We start from the raw sequence: 19,153 nt of genomic DNA, 5'->3' as shown, positions 1-19,153 counted from the left end.
ATCGTCCTTTCTGTCACCTATGACCGACCTAACGTTCAGTGCATTTTAATGAGCTCTTCTGTCCCCGTCTTGCAGCTCTGTTCTGGACTAACTGTAAGTTTCATTTCATTTCACTTTTTGATTTGTTCCACACGTCAAAACACGTTTTCTGTGAACACTGTTTTTCACTTCTTTTTTTTCCTAATCCATGTACGGAACGGAGCAGGGGACAGAATAAATCTTATTTTCACTTCCCCCTTTACTCAAAAAGAAAACAAGAAATATCTACAAGGTCTGTCCAATTACAATCACTTGGCAACCGATACCATGGTTGGTATCATCTTAGAGATCATCTTAAAAACATTAACATGAGGAAGGCCCCCCCGGTCCTGATCAAGTTTGTGGACGCACATTACGTCACTGTGCTGACCAGCTTAGTCGTGTTCTCCAGCACGTCTTCCAGATGTCACTTTATTCCTGCCATCTGGAAATCTTCCACAGTGGTGCCTATTCCAAAGATCACTAGTCCGAGGCAGCTCAGAAGAACCTTGTTCTCTGAACAGTGGAGGGTAACCTTGATCCACTTCAGTTTGCCTTCCAGGCAGGGAGGGGTGTGGAGGATGCAAAACTCTCGATCTTAAATATGTCATGATTTCATTTAGTTTTGTATTTCAGCGTTTAGGTTTCCATGTTTTCATTTCTTCTGTCCATCCGAGTGTTGCTTGTTTCCCTTGTGTGTTTTTGAGTTTTATACTTTTGTGTTTCCTTTTTTATTTTGTAGTTTCTTATCCGTGTGTTTCTTTGTTCTAGTGGTTATGTTACATTCTTGAGTTCTGTGTATCTTGTGTTTCATGACGTATTGTCCTCAGTGTTTCTTGTCTTGTGTTTCTGCCTCTGTGTGTTTCCCTCCATGTTGATTGTCCTCATTGTCTTCACCTGTGTTTGATTACCTCTGTGTCTATTTAGTCTCTGTGTTCCTGTTGTCAGTTCATTGTTGTAAGTTGTAGTGTTGTTTGTTGGAGTGTCAGTGTTTCTCAGTGCTTATCAGTTTTTGGATTTTCTCAATTTGGACATTTTGATAGAAAGTTTTAGTTTTTGCCTTTTTATTTTTAAGAAATAGTTTTATTAGTTTATTCTGCACTTGGGTCCACCTCCTTGTTTTCCCACACCCGTGACGAAATATTGTATAAACCTTGGCTGTATCCGATTATTTCGTGGTCATTCAGTATGCATTTTTTGGGTCCACCTCAGCGCCTCTGAATGGAGCGACGCAGAAACGGCTCGTTGTTGACGTCACTGAACACAATAGAAATCATCTCGCAGGAAGTCAGTTTAAACTTTATCTTCTCTCTGAGTGACCTTCAAAAACAAGGTGCGACTTATATTCCAGACTTTATGGTGAATGAAACTCGCAACCATCTGCAACTGTGCTTCAAGTAGCGAAATGGAAAATGACAATGAGGGGCGTCAAATCCTAATCTCGCCTCGGGCACCAAAGTGACATCACAAGGAGAGCACATTTGAAACAGAGCATTTTTCTCTGTGTTGTAAGACTTATGCAGACCACAAACAAAGGACTGGATGGTTTATTTCACATGTTGTGGGTCAGTAGACTCTCAGGTTACACAGATATATGTTCAACAACACTGTAGAAGAGGATTGTTCATCATCTGTCCCCTTTAAGGAAACACTGTTTTTGTTCACAAACAATCTTTTCCAGCAGTTCACTAAGCATTGGACGCAGACTGGTTGGTCTACAGTTTTCACCACTGAATTCTTCTGCTGTGTTTGTTTTGTAAAGGGAGAACTTTAACCTCTTCCATGCTGAGGGAAAGACACTCTTTGCTCCACTGGTGTTAAAGATGGCGTAAACGGGTCCTGCTAAACGCCCGGCTGGTTTGTTAGTGTTTTTAGATGATAACTGTTGTTCCACTAGTTTTATATTTACTTTGTTTAATTCAAACTTAAGGGCGTGGTTACCATTAATGAGCTGTGTCACTCTCACCTCATGCCACCTCATGACATTTCATCTCTCAATGTTTCTACTTTGTTTATAAAGAATTTAGATACTCATCAATGTCATGTGGTTCAGTGAGAGTCACCTGTATCAATAAAAGATGGGATTTGGCTCAGTTTCCTTCCCATTCCCATCTGTATTTTTAAGAATAGACTTAAAACTTTCCTTTTTGATAAATCTTATAGTTAGGGCTGGTGCTGATGTAGACCAGCTCTTAGTTATGCTGCTATAGGCTTAGACTACCGGGGGAACTGGCACCCTGAGCTCCTCTCTCTCTCTCTCTCTCTCTCTCTCTCTCTCTCTCTCTCTCTCTCTCTCTCTGTGCATATACAGTACATCATATTACTGCATGTATCTATCTATAAATCTCAGTCACTAACCACCTACTTTCCTGGGAGCTCTTGAGCTCTCCTAGGTTCCTCAAGATCGTCGGTTGGCGGCCTGCCAGAACAACCCCCCCCACACACACACCCCCTCCCCTCCCCTCCCCACCCCACCGGATTGCTGATGGACGGTCTACCTCCCCCCACCCCCTTGCTCTCTATCCCTCTTCCTGCATCTTATCCCATCTCTCCCCCTATCCCTTTCCAAGCCCGGCACAGTCTAGGCCTGTGAAGGCCCCAGTTTTTTCCCTCAAAAATGAACACTCATTTATTTAATGTTTAAAAGATAACTTTTTCCTTTTCAGTAACTACGTTTCCCAGTTTACAGCATGGTTTCCCAATTAGCCCATCTCCCTGTTTTGCTTGCAATATGTTTTTGCCACATCTCAGTCGACCATTATGCTCTTCAGCTCATCATCATATCAACCCAGTCTGCTCTTTTTTAATCGGCTCGTGTTTGTCTGCTGCAGGGTGAAATATGTCCCCAAACGCTTTAACCGTTACGCCCTGTGAAGGACATGTGTGTAGTTGTCAGGTGCTTTATTTGAGGTAATTTTGGCTGTGATTGTTCCCTCGCCATGAAATTGGTAAGGAAAGTGTGTTTCTCAATGAAATTTGGAATTTTTGAGTTTCATCCATATCCACTGTATTTTGACTGTGTGCGATGTTTTTGTTACTTTGGGACTGTTAACTACAAGATTTGTAGCTTGAACTTTAAACTGCAATAAAATGATTAAAAGATCAATATTCTTTCCCCAATTTTTTTTAAATATGTGGAGGAGACAGGTGCCATAAAGAGTGTGTATGAGAGGAGATACATAGAGGGGGTATGGATTTGCAGCCCAATTATCTGATGACACACACACACACACACACACACACACACACACACACACACACACACACACACACACACACACTAACACACACACACTAACACACACACACACACACACACACACACACACACACACACACACACACACACTAACACACACACACTAACACACACACACACACACACACACACACACAATCTTATTGTGGTTTGCTGCAGAGAAAAGGGAAATAAAATATTGTTTCACTTTAATTTAAAGGGGTGGGGGGGAGTCTTTGGTACAAATCTTGTAGTTAACAGTCTTTTTCAAAAAAGCGGTTAGTGGTTATGATCGAAACTGGCATTATTAAAGGGTTATTTTTTTCATTGTGATTAATTAAATCATGATATAAATTGAACAAGAACCCCTTCATGAAAAAAATTAACTTTTCTGGATTATTTTGGATTTCCCTTTAGGGACCTTTTCTTTCTATATAGCTATAATGTTATGATCACTATGGGAACAGGTATTCCACTGGAACACCTCTCCACAGAAGATCTGGTCTATGCACATCGCTGTTCTCTTACCAAATCTGTTCATCTTCATAAACTTGTGTTGATTAACGACTTAGTGCATCAGTAAGGAAGTTTCGCCTTTAGCGGACAGTCTTGTGACATCCAGTTTATAAATATTCAAGTCTCCCATAAGATATATTTCACATTTTCAGTCATATCACACAGTTCACTCAGATACAAGCTGTTTGCACATGGTGGCCTAACACAACCCGTGCTGTTACAGTTTTTTCCAATTGCTAAAACACACTTTTTCAAACTAGGCTGGTTTCATCAAAATACTTAACACAATTCACAAAACCACACACCCAAACTGCAAAATACCTAAATATATCCTGCAAAATGAAGCACTGCAACCAAAACTACATATAGCATTTTATTTTTCACCAAACAAGTCAGTGCAACATATACCAGTACAGTAAAACGGCTCAAGTTGGGCTGCACTCTCTGTCCAGCCTCTCACATTGTCAGCCCATGGTTGATGACATGATCAACTAAGGTTGCTCTGATTTCATTTGAAAGTTGTTTTCTTCTTTGGCCATGAACTCCTCTACCAGCTCTACCCCTACCTCTCTCTCTTCCTCTACCAGCTCTACCCCTACCTCTCACTCTTCCTCTACCAGCTCTACCCCTACCTCTCTCTCTTCCTCTACCAGCTCTACCCCTACCTCTCTCTCTTCCTCTACCAGCTCTACCCCTACCTCTCACTCTTCCTCTACCAGCTCTACCCCTACCTCTCACTCTTCCTCTACCAGCTCTACCCCTACCTCTCTCTCTTCCTCTACCAGCTCTACCCCTACCTCTCACTCTTCCTCTACCATCTCTACCCCTACCTCTCTCTCTTCCTCTACCAGCTCTACCCCAACCTCTCTCTCTTCCTCTACCAGCTCTACCCCTACCTCTCTCTCTTCCTCTACCAGCTCTACCCCTACCTCTCTCTCTTCCTCTACCAGCTCTACCCCTACCTCTCTCTCTTCCTCTACCAGCTCTACCCCAACCTCTCTCTCTTCCTCTACCAGCTCTACCCCTACCTCTCACTCTTCCTCTACCAGCTCTACCCCTACCTCTCTCTCTTCCTCTACCAGCTCTACCCCTACCTCTCTCTCTTCCTCTACCAGCTCTACCCCTACCTCTCACTCTTCCTCTACCAGCTCTACCCCTACCTCTCACTCTTCCTCTACCAGCTCTACCCCTACCTCTCTCTCTTCCTCTACCAGCTCTACCCCTACCTCTCTCTCTTCCTCTACCAGCTCTACCCCTACCTCTCTCTCTTCCTCTACCAGCTCTACCCCAACCTCTCACTCTTCCTCTACCAGCTCTACCCCTACCTCTCTCTCTTCCTCCCCCTCTCATTCTCACCCTCCCTCTTCCTCTTCTCTCTCTGCAACCTCTTCCATTGTTGTAAAAAAAAAGTGCTTCATAGTGCTTACTTCCTGATTGAAGTGATAACAATTAACCATTGAGGTGTTTGGCCAATTAGCTCATGTAGTGTCATTTTGAATGGCAGTGTTTTGAAATGGCAAACATGTGACTTTATGTCAGATTGTTGTGTCTTATGCAGAGAACCGTGTTCAGTGCATTTAAAAAGTGCCATTTTGAATTGCTAAATGTGTGTAAAGCAGAAAATGTGTTTAGACTTTTGGAGACTTGAGAAGAGGTTTTGCTCTCTGTGTGTCAGTTTAAATAATTGTGCTATGCATGTCATTTTAGAGTGTTAGCAATTGGAAAAAACTGTAACATGGTCAGTGACTGTTAGGTGGGGGTTATTTCTGTAGTAGATGGACAATGATGAAAACGGAAACAGACTGTGGATCATCTTAGATTAAATTCAGCCATGGTCAGACAACACAGAAACACAACACACATGGCTGACCCATGCTGACCAAGATCTCACAATTGCTTGCAATTATTGACAATCATTGTGGATTCCCTTGTTGTTGATATGTTTGATGATGAAGAAATTAGTTGAGACTGACTTGCTTTCAAAAAGGATTATTTATTAACAAGATACAGAATCTCCAGGCTCGCCATGATTCGACCTGGGAGAGACCCAAAGCCAAAAGTGATCTCTCTCGAACACACAGAAACTCTGGTATTTATGGACACACACCACAGGATGTGGGGACATCTGTTTGTTTTCAGGACCATCCCTCTCTATACAGCTGCAGGGGTTTCTGTCTTAGATTTATGTATGTCATAAACTCAAAGGACAACACAGGTCACAGATACAATCTCTTGTCCAGATGTGGTCTCCACGTCCCTCAGGAGTTAACCTATGTCCCAGGAATTTCAGACATTTCAGACACTTGAATAACAACTGGAATATGATTTTGGATGTATACATCAACTCCTCCTCTTAGTGAGATAAACGTTGTGTCTCACTTCTAACAGATATCTATCTTTAAAAAATAAAAGTTTTCCCCCGCAGGGCTCCTCCTCCTCCTGCAGATGACGTCACGCAGACAGAGGCGGGGAGGAGGAGGAGGAGGAAGAGGAGTCAGTCAGTCCGGGTGAAGTTGAGCTGCAGAGAGGAGCCCCTCCCTGACTGCGAGGATTAAAATCTAAAGAGGAAGAAGCATGGATGAACTTTGATCAGGAGGACACTCCAGGTGCTTCGCGTGACGCTGGATTTAAGGTCAGTTATTGAACGTGCGCAGGTAACGTGACTAACGTCAGATCTGTACGTTACAGCTGTGTGGGGCTTTCCGGTCGTAACGCAGGACGGAAACACGTTTGTGCAGAGAGCCTTTAGTCCTGAGCAGCTCGAAACCGCCTACTACAGACTACTATCTAAATCAGGCTGTAGTATACTGTTCACTGATTTAGATAGTGAGGTGTCTTAAATATCTAGGACAGAGATATTATAGTGATATTTGGGTGTATGCTGCACACATCTGTTGAAGGGGTTTCCTTCAGTGGAATGGTTGTTGAGAGGTGTTGTTGGCTGGATGAGTGATGAGTTGTCAGGAAATGTCTAAATCTAAGCTAGGATCCCCCACAGTGGAATGTGAACAAATGGACCCTTATGTCCAGAGAGTCGCCCAGGGACATCTGGACAGGAGATTGTACCTGTGACCTGTGTTGTCCTTTGAGTTTATGACATACATATGACTAAGACAGAAACCCCTGCAGTTGAAGTAAGAGGGGTTGTCCTGAAAACAAACAGATGTCGTCATGTGTCCTGTGACATTGTGTATGAATAGCATTCTCAGTGTATGTTCAGGAGAGATCATTATTGGCTTCTTGTCTCTCCTGAGCAGACGTGTTCAGTGATTCTGTATCTTGTTAATAAACAATTTTGTTTGAAAGCAAGTCAGTCTCAACGGCAAATTTCTTCATCATCCAACATATCATCAACAACGGAAATCCACATAAATTTTAGTATGTAGTATACTGTTTACTGATTTAGATAGTAGTATGTAGTATGACAGCCAGTCGTCGGTTATTTTGCAGTATGCTTGGCAGGTTAAACTGGTTTTACTCAGCTGTGAATAATATGTAGTAATAGAGCAAGCCAAGCTCTCTGTAATTGCAGCTGCTTGTCCAGCTGTGGCACATGCACTGTACAGTCTACAAAGCAGGAAAATCCTAAGGTGGTAAGACATATAAATATATGAACATGTCATATTTGTTATTGGTTCATAATGTGGCAAGATATTTAGTCACCGCCACAGATGCGTTCAAACAGCTGCGCTCTGGCATTTTGATCTCTGACCTGACACTTTGCATTGTGGGAAACAGTACGCGAGGTAGACTGGTCCGATGCATACCGTACAATTTTCCCGAATCAGTATGACATCCTGGTATTTTTGGCATACTGCGGATCTCACAGTTGATCGTGCAGCTCTGATCGTGCAGCTCTGTTAGTACGAATTTTCATGAAATTCATTCATCTTGTGAAATGTATTATTCAAGTCTGTCTACCATGTCCATCTTGTAGCAGATCTTTATTTGTGTAAGAGCCAACCATATGTTGTCAACAACTGTTTGCTAGACAAAGAGTCTACATCTGTTACGTATACAAATCAGTGTCATGTCATCTTTATTGGTTTATAGTGATGTACCCAAATAGAAAGACATTTGTGGGTTGCACCTTTTAACAGAATATAAGCAGCACTGTGAACACTGTTACTTTGTCAGTGATTTTTAAGCATGCGTGTTTAGTGATGTTGTCTGACCTCGGCCGATTAAATGGTGTTATAATCTACAGTCTGTTTCACGATTTATACAGCAGAAACAACCCCACCTAACAAGCTCTGATCGTTCAGCTCTGATCGTTCAGCTCTGATCGAGCAGCTCTGATCGAGCAGCTCTGAACGTGCAGCTCTGATCGTGCAGCTCTGATCGTGCAGCTCTGATCGAGCAGCTCTGAACGTGCAGCTCTGATCGAGCAGCTCTGAACGTGCAGCTCTGATCGAGCAGCTCTGATCGAGCAGCTCTGATCGTTCAGCTCTGATCGTGCAGCTCTGAACGTGCAGCTCTGATCGTGCAGCTCTGATCGAGCAGCTCTGATCGTGCAGCTCTGATCGAGCAGCTCTGATCGTTCAGCTCTGATCGTGCAGCTCTGATCGTGCAGCTCTGATCGAGCAGCTCTGATCGTTCAGCTCTGATCGTTCAGCTCTGATCGTGCAGCTCTGACTATGGCAAGCCCTTTTAACTTTAAATATCGTGGTAATAGCATTCGTAGATATGAATAATTGCTTTTCGACATGATCACAGATATCTGTAATTCCACTTATACATCAACATATCTATAATGACCTTTTGACGTTCTTGATATCTACAACTCAATTCATACTAGTGACAAAGTTCATTTGATATCTTTTGTTCTTACATTACAGATTTGTGTGTGTGAGACTCAGTGTGTGTGTGTGTGTCTCTGTGTGTGTGTGTGTGTGTGTGTGTGTGTGTGTCTCTGTGTGTGTGTGTGTGTGTGTGTGTGTGTGTCTGTGTGTCTGTGTGTGTGTGTGTCTCTGTGTGTGTGTGTGTGAGACTCAGTGTGTGTGTGTGTGAGACTCAGTGTGTGTCTGTGTGTGTGTGTGTGTGTGTGTGTGTCTGTGTGTGTGTGTGTGTGTGTGTGTGTGTCTGTGTGTGTGTGTGTGTGTGTGTGTGTCTCTGTGTGTGTGTGTCTGTGTGTGTGTGTGTGTGTGTGTGTGTGTGTGAGACTCAGTGTGTGTGTGTGTGTGACTGCGTGCATTATTGTGAGTGTGAGTGTGGTGTGTGAGACTCTGTGTGTGTGTGTGTGTGTGACTGCGTGTGAGTGTGAGTGTGTGTGTGTGTGTGACCGTGTGTGTGTGTGACTGCGTGTGTGTGACTGTGTGTGTGTGACTGTATGTGTGACTGTGTGTGTGTGTGTGTGTGACTGTGTGTGTGTGACTGTGTGTGTGTGTGACTGTGTGTGTGTGTGTGTGTGACTGCGTGTGTGTGTGACTGCGTGTGTGTGTGACTGTGTGTGTGTGTGTGACTGTGTGTGACTGTGTGTGACTGTGTGTGACTGTGTGTGACTGTGTGTGTGTGTGTGTGTGTGTGACTGTGTGTGTGTGTGTGTGTGACTGCGTGTGTGTGTGTGACTGCGTGTGACTGTGTGTGTGTGTGTGTGTGTGTGTGACTGTGTGTGTGTGTGTGACTGTGTGTGTGACTGTGTGTGTGTGACTGTGTGTGTGTGACTGTGTGTGTGTGTGTGTGTGTGACTGCGTGTGTGTGTGACTGCGTGTGACTGTGTGTGTGTGTGTGTGTGTGTGTGACTGTGTGTGTGTGTGTGACTGTGTGTGTGTGTGTGACTGTGTGTGTGTGACTGTGTGTGTGTGACTGTGTGTGTGTGACTGTGTGTGTGTGTGTGTGTGTGACTGTGTGTGTGTGTGTGTGTGACTGTGTGTGTGTGTGTGTAGTGTCTAACATATTTGGGACAAAGGTTGGTGCTGCTCCCCTTAGACTGTGCAAAACAACACCTGGTAGTATTTATATCTGAGACCTGTGTTGCTCCTTGTGTACGTACACACTTCTCACCAGATGACCTCGACCCGCTGCCAAAGTTACATAGTGCTGAAAACAGGCCAGGCTCTGTGGACACGAGAGAGAGACGCCATTCTCCCTTCTGGAGGTTATTGTTCTATTAGCTGTCCTTTAAAACGACTGAAGGAGGAGGAGTTACAGGCTGTTGCTGTAATAATCATTTAATTTCTATTTTTTATTGCACACATTATGTTTTGATATTTCCCCGGTACATGGTCTGAGCCCAGCCTTTGCAGCGTTTCCTTCAGTGAACGTAAAGTTTTATCTTGTTGGAGCGTCACATACAGACAAAAACAGCTTTCTCTTTCTTTGGCCCCTCCCCCATTAGTACTGAGGTTAACTGGCCTCTTTAGTGTGACCGCGCCCTGAGTAGTCATTGCTAGGAGGACGAGAACTTACACCTTTATTTATTGCTCAGCTTTGATGTCCAGTAGTGTGGGGGCGGGGGTCATCATGCTTACCTGGATAAGCTTCACATCTGGTGTCGAGTAGATTCAAATATCAAAGCACTGAATGATACAAAGAATAAAGGAAGAGGACGTACCCAACATCTACTCACTACCTAAACCCAGACGATGAGTTCAGAAGGCTGTTGTTCATCTGGACTGAAAGCAAACCTTATCTGTAATACATAGATTTATTTGATCTGTATTGGTTAAGTATTAAAGGTCCAGTCAGTGAGATGTGTAGAGAGTGAGATGATAAAGGTATCTTACTATCTGATCATTAAGGAAACATGTTGAAGTGCTGGCTTCTCTGACAACAATGCAGCAGCCAGTATGTCCTCCTTCTAACGGTGCACTCACAAGACGCGACCCGTACCGTGCACAAGCACGCTTCAACCCTCAAAGTCCAGTTCATTTGACCAGTGTGAGTGCTCCGATCCTCTTAAGCACGGTACACTCCCTCGACCCTGGCACGCTTTGAAGAGGTGTGCTTCAGCACGGTACAGTTCAGTCTAGATGGTGTTAAAATAAGTGATATTGTTTTATTTTTATTAGGGCCCAAAGCACTGACAAGTGCGTAGGACAATTCTGAATTTTACTATGCATTTCCAACATGACAAAACCTACAAAAAAGCCTCTTCAACCCACGCCCAAAAGTCCACAAATCACATCGCCATCAAACAGGAAGTGGCTGTAACTCTTATATACTTTGTCTGATCTTCTTGAAATTACACAGGTATGATCAGGGTTGGCCTCTGAACACAGTGACACAAAACAATAATAATAAAGTTTAACCATAGCGCCCCCTACTGCAAGGAGTAAGTACTACCTCCCATATACAATGTCAGATTTGCTCCAAATTTCACATGAACGATGTCAGTACTGGCCTGATCAAATCTAACCTAATACAATTATTCCATTAACATAGCGCCCCCTACTGGAAAGGGGCTGCACTGCATCTCAGATACTTTATCTGATCTGCTTCAAATTTCACATGTATGATCAGGGTTGGCCTCTGAACACATTGACATAACAATCATTTACTTTGACATTGTTGACATAACAATAGTCAACTTCAACCATAGAGCCCCCTAATGTAAGGACTAAGTACTACATCCTATATACTTTGTCTGATCTGATTGAAATTTCACATGTTACTATTTTTCGGACGGCGTCGCGATTTTAAAGCTAGAGGGGATATACAGGTATCAAATGAAACTGCATGATATACTGCATCCATTGGTACCAAACATGACATGTTATCATGTCAGGAAGAGGGGTTAATAACGCTCTCAAGTCAAGGTAGTTTAAAATTTCTCATGCAAGATACAGAGCCCGTCTAAAATTAAGGCAATGCTGCCATCTTGTGGGGACTATCCATGATTGAAATATTTAAATTTAGAGTGTGGTTCCAATTTGTTTCACAAGGAGGCGTAACCTCCAAGTGAGACAGCTTAGTGTGCTCGGTAGCAGGAAAGGAAACACACTAGGCCTACTTGTTGCTATTATTTCCCTGTTATTAACAGGTTAGTAAATGTCACAAATCACATAGGTACATGTGGTCTATATATTCTTCTATAGCATGCGGAAGGTAACGCCATCCTTTAGTGTGTGTCAGGATGTGTTTTAAATTTGTTTTGAAGGTTTTAAGGTACTTAAGCTATGATGCTCATGAGCGCTAGCTTAGGTCATCGCCACGTTCACATATGGGCACCACTGTATGTCTGTCATGGGTTGTCCCTAGCTCCCATGCTCTTTTGCTAGTTTTGTAAAGCTCCTGCATATCTCTTAAAGTAACCGTGAGTTCATGAAGACTGTTCGTTTTCATATTTTGTACTTATATTCATGTAAAAAGTGTACCGTTAACTCTGCTAGCTTCGCCGTTTCTCTATGGGATATCCCATGTTATTTGTTAGCATAATGCTAAGCGGGGATTGATCTCCTCCTGTATGAACCTGTTTGCAACTGTTTTGCATTGATAAGAAGCTCTTAAGTAGCAGAACCAAATTATTTTAGATTTGTGAAAAGAATAATAACATACAGAAAGTTAATTTTGTAGTTTTGAGAACTTTTGCATGTAATATAAGACAAGTATAAGTTTGTGTTTTCTGTGCATATTGTGTTGAAATATGGATGAAATGTTGTTTTTGAAAAAAGAAAACAGAAATACAGTTTAAGTAAAACTGAAATACATAAACAGATGTATAAAATTAAGGATTGGCAGAAGCGAAAAATAAAGCTAGTCCGAAAGCGTTCATCCGTTTGACACAAACTCAGTGTGTTCTAGACATGTTCAACACATCCCGTTGTGCTCTGCACGTTATTTCGTCAAAGGGCGTGGCCGTAATGTGCGTTCAAAGTTTGATGTGCATTTTGGCAACTTGCCAAAAAGTAAATGGTTATATCTCTGCCATGCAGTGTTCAATCATATTAAAATGTCTCATACATGATACGGGGCCCGCCCTGAACACATCCATGATTTACATTTTTTTCTTAGTCACAGCGCCACCAGTTGACAACAGGAAGTTACTGCTTCTCAATTAGCATTAGCCATTGCTACAAGGTAGCTAATTTCCCACTCAAAATTGGTGTGGACCATGCTAACACCCTGGCCATACAACACTTTCAAGCTCACACACCTATGTCTAACGCTCTCGCCATATGGATGCATCATTCACCATCTACTTCAAATTAAACATGTATGATCAGGGTTGGCCTCTGAACACATTGACATAACAATAGTCAACTTTAACCATAGCGCCTCCTACTGCAAGGACTAAGTACTACACAATGCTCAATTTGCTCTAAATTTTACAGGTATCATGACAGTGCCAGCCTGAACTGCTCTACGTAAACATTTTATGTGATATTCATTACTTTGCCTATTTCAACATGCCAGTATTACCATTTTTTCATGAATTGAACTGCACGGCCTGCTGCTTAGCCACGTTCCGCTGCTGCTGCACTCCCGCGGTCGCGACACACCCCGACATGCACCGGGGTGAGAGGGCCCTTCATCACCGCTTGTGGTTTTAATTAGATATTTTTTCATCGTTTGAAAATCTGGTATCGTGACTAGGCCCCGGCCGATATGGATTCCTGGGGCCGATACCTATTTTGGGGAGAAAATAAATATATATCGGTGGATATCTTTCTTAGATCTATGTGCGACCTGCAGAGACAGATATAGATATTCACATTTATGCGTTGATCCCTCAAATACAGTTTTCAAACACTTGTGGAAGAGATTTATAATGAAGACAAGATGGTCACTCGACTGGGAAGTAACTGAGCATGAACGTGCATCACCGCTTCACACTCTGCAGAGTGATGATACTTGTTGTAATCCATCAGGCGCCCTCTGCTGGTGACAGAGAGCTGCTAGTGTAATACAATGCAACTCAAATGAAATGCTATTTGACTGGTGAATAAATCTATCGGTGCATAGCTGCGATACCGATAGTCACTGGATATGCTAATATTGGCAGATATTATCAGCTGACAAATGTATCTGTCAGGCTCTTAATAGTGAAAAACCTTGGTGCCTTTACAAAAAATACTTGTTTACAACTGTTAATATGTTTGTATTGATCCTTGTCTCTTTTAGACGCGTTGCCACTTGGACGGGCTTCTCAGCTTAACGGACCACAACGATGGATTCTCGTACCTGGATGTACCAACAGGTTGAACCAGCCTTACAGTCCTCACAAGCTGCCACTCAGTGTTTACAGGAGACGATGAGGAATCAGCAGACGGTGAACAGATCACATCAGTACCAGACATCTAACACAGGAGTCCCCGTACCGCAAGATTCTCAAAGATGGAGAACAAACTGGCAGGCGTTAACTGCTCATAATCAGGCAGCGTCCTCGTGGCAAACATCTGGAGGGAGAACTTACCAGAACTACAGGAGAGAGTCGTATGGAAACTATCAAAGCAGAGCTCCTCAAGTGATGGTCAATAATAGATCTCAGGGTTCCACTCAGCTAGTTTCTCATCAGAACTCTCCTCAGAATTCATTCAACATGGTGACAGCAAACCCGCCGAGTGGTTTGATTCAGAATGTCTTTTTTCAAAATGCAAATGGAGGGTCAGCACAAACAAGGACCATTACCTCTTTAACAAACGAGCAAGTGACCAACGTGTCACTGCCTTCAGCTGCTCATAACCTCAATCACAGCCAGATCAGGGTTCAGAATGGATGCCCTCGCGCAACACCTCCACCGAATTATCACTCTGTCGTCTCTCAGTATTCAAGAAACCAAAGTGTTACAAGCTCACCGTCAGTTCAGCAGAAGTTTGAGAAGTTTGGTCAGCTTATTCTGCCGAAAACTCAACTCAGCGACGGCAGACAGTTTGACAACTCCTGGTTATCAAGAACAAGTCAGCCACCTTTAAATCCCTCTTCTGAAACGATGGAGCACATGAGGATTGCAAGAATCGAGGAGGATCTTCGTAAATCAGTCCCTGTTGGATTAGATGGTTGTTTGTCAGATCACACAGGTTCACAGTACAGTGTGAAGCACTTTCTAAGACAGATATTGTCCAACCGTGATGTGCAGCCTGCTGAAGATACTACCTCTTACGTCCACCAATCCTCGCCTCTCACTTCTGCACGCTCTCTGCCTGAAACCCCCCGCACATCAATGGTAACGGTAACGCATCAAAGCATGGACTCAGCTCCTCCTCACAGCTCAGTCTTCTACGGCAGAGCGGCAGGAGATGGAGTCAGAAACGGAGGAATGGCAGCAAATTACTTTCCCCCTACAAATAACCAGGTGTCCAACGTGAATCAGGGTGGAGCTGTAAGGGCTGTGTCTCAGGTGATCAATGGCCCCGCTCAATCGTCTTCTGGTCGCATGAGAGCTGTTGCTGTTGTGCCGCCGTTGTCACAGGAGAGCCAGCACGATGCTACGAAGCACTGCTCGTCTCACACGAGCTCTGAAGAGGCCGAATGTGCCACCATGGATGAATCTTTGTGTGTGCGTCAGACAAATATCAACAACAATAAAACTCAAGATTTTACAGAGTCTCACCTCAATTCAGAAAACCCAAATGATTCAACTGGACATCAAGGAATGCCTCAAAAACAGTCCTGCATTGACGACACAGGATCAGTGCTGGTGACTAACGTGCAACCTGCCTCTGCTCCAATCCCTGCAACCCCTGAAGCACCAGCGAGCTTTGTGGCGCTCTCTTCAATCCAGACTGTCGAATGCACACTAAACACATTAAAAAAGTTGATTGAGCATTTCGATAGAGCGCAGAGTGCTCAATGCGTAAATTCCCCTTTGCTCAATCTGGGGCATCAGGTGTTAGAAATGTTCTGGGGTGGCAATCATAAAATGTGTTTAACACATGTGAGAGATTTGCACAGACCAATAATCGATATGGCAAAAGAATATTGCAAAGAACATTTAAAAAAGAACACCGTCATTGCATCAAGAGTCAAAAAAGCCCATTTCAAGTCACTGGAGGACCACCATACCCTCCAACACGATGACGTTTATACAGAACCGCCCTACAAATCAACGTGGCTGAATCTTAATGAGCAGGTCGATGACATCGATAAAATGTTCGGCCTCCCGTTGCCTCTGAGACGTCGTGCTCACACGCTTGACAGTGATGTCCAGTTGGATGAAGACGAGATCCTCAACCTTTCGGCTCAATTGAGAAATGACTCACCATACAAGGAGTTGTCCCAAACAGAGCCTGAGCTGGCTGACTCAGGTGTTGAATTCTCAGCCTTCACTGATGAAGAGGCTTCCACACCAACCGATGATGCCAGCAACCCTTTGCACTCATTGGAATATGAAGTCCTTCCTCTAGAAGAGGCCATAGCAGTCTTTGAACGAGCAGGTCGAGACGCCAACATTCTGCCGGAGATAGTCGAGGACAGATCGGTGGAGGCCAAGGCGCTGAACGCCACGTCCAGTGACTCCACAGAGGAGAAGATGATGTCAGTCGGTCCGATAGAAGAGGTGTGCTGCATCCAAAGGTTAATGCTGATCATTAACGGGTCAAACATGAACAAGAGGGTGTGCCAGTGTCAGAAGGAGCAAAGTCCCAATAAAAACACTTACCGGACTTTTGGGGAGGAAGTGGTGACAGAACTTAAGAAAGATGAAGTGTTTGTGATCAAGCTAGGCGGCAATTCAGACAAAACTCCATCCCAAGCTGTGGAGAGCATGGACACACAAATGATTGAAACCACTGACACCTCATGGGACGAAGAAACAAATATCCTCACTGAAATGTTGAACAGCAGCCGGCCGAGCATCACGCTCCTGAGTGGAAATGAAAACGACAGTCTCTCCGGAGGAGAAAATACAGAGCAGACGGAAGACCCGGAGAAGGATTCTGAACGAGCTCGGGAGAAAGTTAGAGAGTTCAGAGCCGTCAATGGCGTTCAATCGGACAATCAGGTGGATGGAGAACAGGATCTGTCACGATGTGCTGTGGTCAGGAGGGATGGAGATATGAATCTCTCCAGCTGTAAAAGTGGAGTCCAGATGTTAGACCTGCAAGAGAGCTGTGGAGATGTGGGGGAGTCATCACTGAAAACCATCAAACAACCATTTGTGGCTGCGCAGCGGACTTCTTTAAACCTCAGTCGAAAACATGAAACGCTCGTAAGAAAGCGGAAGAGACGACACGATCGTGACAGACTTTTTCACCCTTTGAAGAAATCCAAGAAACGCTTCATCGCTGTGGATTCACATGCTGCTCTTCAGGATGTCTCCAAACATAGGACAAGTTTAGCCGACGGTGAACCTTTCGTCTCACGTTATAGAACTGTAAAGTTGACTCTGTTCGGCTCGCCAAAAGATGACGAGCTTGATTTTTCCACGAACAAGGCTCCAAAATTCCTCTCTGTGCTCCTCAGTCCAGAAAAGGTCAGTGCACCCGTCCCTGCAGGGGGACCCTCATTGAAGCTACGCATTCATGAAAAATGGCGAGAAAGTATTCCCCAGAGTCAGGTAACCTTCAAAAGCAAGTCGACAACACAGAGGTGTAATTACTCGTCTTCATCGGGGGGGAAACTCAAGACGTCTGAGCCGGTTGTTTCTGCAAAGAGGAGCGATAAAAGGCTGAAAAGGTTGCTTTCCAAAGTGACCAAACAAAGGAAGGAGACGCTGAAGAGGGATGTGGCCTCACACAAGAAGCCTGCTGAAAACAGGAAGTATTCAGTCAAACCTCTGCACGATCAAAACATCCTCGTGTTCAGCGTGTTACCCAAAACATTCAACTTCCAAGATGGAGCCCAAGAGACGGAGAACCCCGAAGAGCCTGCTCCAAGTAAGTCACAACATAAGAGAAGTTTGACCGACTTTTTACTCTGAACTTTAGGTATCCACGCCTGACCAGAGGCTCAGGTTATATTTTACGCTTGTTGTAATCCCCTCCCCCCAGAACAACAAAATAAATCAAGGACATTTCTTTAGTGACGGCGGCACCAGAAATTCAAACCATCTTTGCAGAGTCATCAAAGGGGTAAATGAGGCGACGCCCTGCGAGCTCGTTCAGGCAGTCAACTCAAGCTGCACTGATTTCACACCCTGGGGGGTTTAAGATATCATCCTATCACTCCTCAACTTTCAGCATGTGAATTAAAACTGTGAGGAGTGATGAGGTCAGAGCCTAGACGACAAGCACATATTCTGTTCAGCTGCAATAAATATTTTAAATGATACAAACGTGAGTTGTCTGACTGAACTGAAGTTTCCTCTGATGTATTTTTTGGTAAATTTCAGCTGAAGGATACGACTGACTCTAGACGACTCTAGAGACCCAAATATAAAAATGTTTCACCCGTTACTAAAAACAAATGTATTTCCTGTTAATCATCATTTCTGAGGGATGTTTCTGTCTGTTATTGGTCGACACACTTCATATAAACACAGTTAGATTAGTTTTAACATTCACGACTCGTCTTCAACCTGTAACTCAGCTGGTCATCTCCCTCCACTGGCTCCCAGTTACTGCTCGCATCAAATTTAAAACTCTGCTGCTCGCTTACAAAACAGACACAAAAACGGCTCCTCCTTTCATAAAGTCTCTGCCTCTGGTCACTTCCTGTCAGCGCCTGTGCTCTGCCTCTGGTCACTTCCTGTCAGCGCCTGTGCTCTGCCTCTGGTCACTTCCTGTCAGCGCCTGTGCTCTGCCTCTGGTCACTTCCTGTCAGCGCCTGTGCTCTGCCTCTGGTTTTGTTCTTGCTCTGATGTTTGTCACTTTGGATAACAGCGTCTGCTAAGTGAGTGTTTTGTGTACTACATTAACCATGATTCCTTTTGTTTCCTTTACAGACGAGACTGAACTTGTTGAAGAACAGAATCCGAACCAAACTGTCATGAAGAAAAAAGGTAAAAAATAAATACATTTCAAATCTCTTTTTTTCATCCTTTCAGTGGTGGTACAGTTTGATCTAACCGGTGTGAATCATCCGTTTCACAGTGTCATGGAAAAATCCAAACTCGGACAAGAAGTATTTTCCTCTGCGGCAAGACTCATCCAGCATCTTCTTGGACTTTCAGAAGAAATACATCAAGAAGACGCAGCAGGAGTAACGCCACCTTTTCCTTTTTGTTCTCGTTTGTCAAGAAGAAACTTGTATTTGCTGTGAAACACGTCAGTATAACGAGATTTTTAAACACTTGAACCAGATGTTTACATGACATTTCTGAAGGTGCTATCTTTGACCTCTAAACGTTTGCAGACTGAACTGCACACAAATGTTCTTGTTTATATTTTCTAAGTGTTGTACTTTCTATTTTTATACGTGCATGTAAAACATATTTTTGATAAGAGACCAGAGACGTGTTCTTCTGTTTGCAGCCTTTTTGCAGCTGTTCGATAACCTCAGGTGTGAATAAACATACTTTTTTACAGCTGTTGGTCCGATGTATGATGTCAATGAAACACAGGA

At 43.7% G+C, this 19,153-nt stretch overlaps 1 protein-coding gene across 1 annotated transcript; it reads left to right on the top strand.

Moving 5' to 3' along the window:
* The first annotated feature begins 6,256 nt into the window (after nt 1–6,256).
* On the top strand, nt 6,257–19,115 carry si:ch211-106e7.2 (uncharacterized). Its single transcript, XM_061035056.1, has 4 exons — nt 6,257–6,404; nt 13,835–17,526; nt 18,534–18,590; nt 18,682–19,115. Exons 2-4 carry the CDS (start codon nt 13,881–13,883, stop codon nt 18,792–18,794), a joined length of 3,816 nt encoding a protein of 1,271 aa, XP_060891039.1. The 5' UTR covers nt 6,257–6,404; nt 13,835–13,880; the 3' UTR covers nt 18,795–19,115.
* The last annotated feature ends 38 nt before the right edge of the window (nt 19,116–19,153 follow it).

The sequence above is a fragment of the Labrus mixtus genome, chromosome 4 (assembly GCF_963584025.1).
Source record: "Labrus mixtus chromosome 4, fLabMix1.1, whole genome shotgun sequence".
Taxonomy (NCBI): domain Eukaryota; kingdom Metazoa; phylum Chordata; class Actinopteri; order Labriformes; family Labridae; genus Labrus; species Labrus mixtus.
Note: the sequence above shows the minus strand (reverse complement) of the source record. Positions and strands in the feature narration are given on the sequence as shown.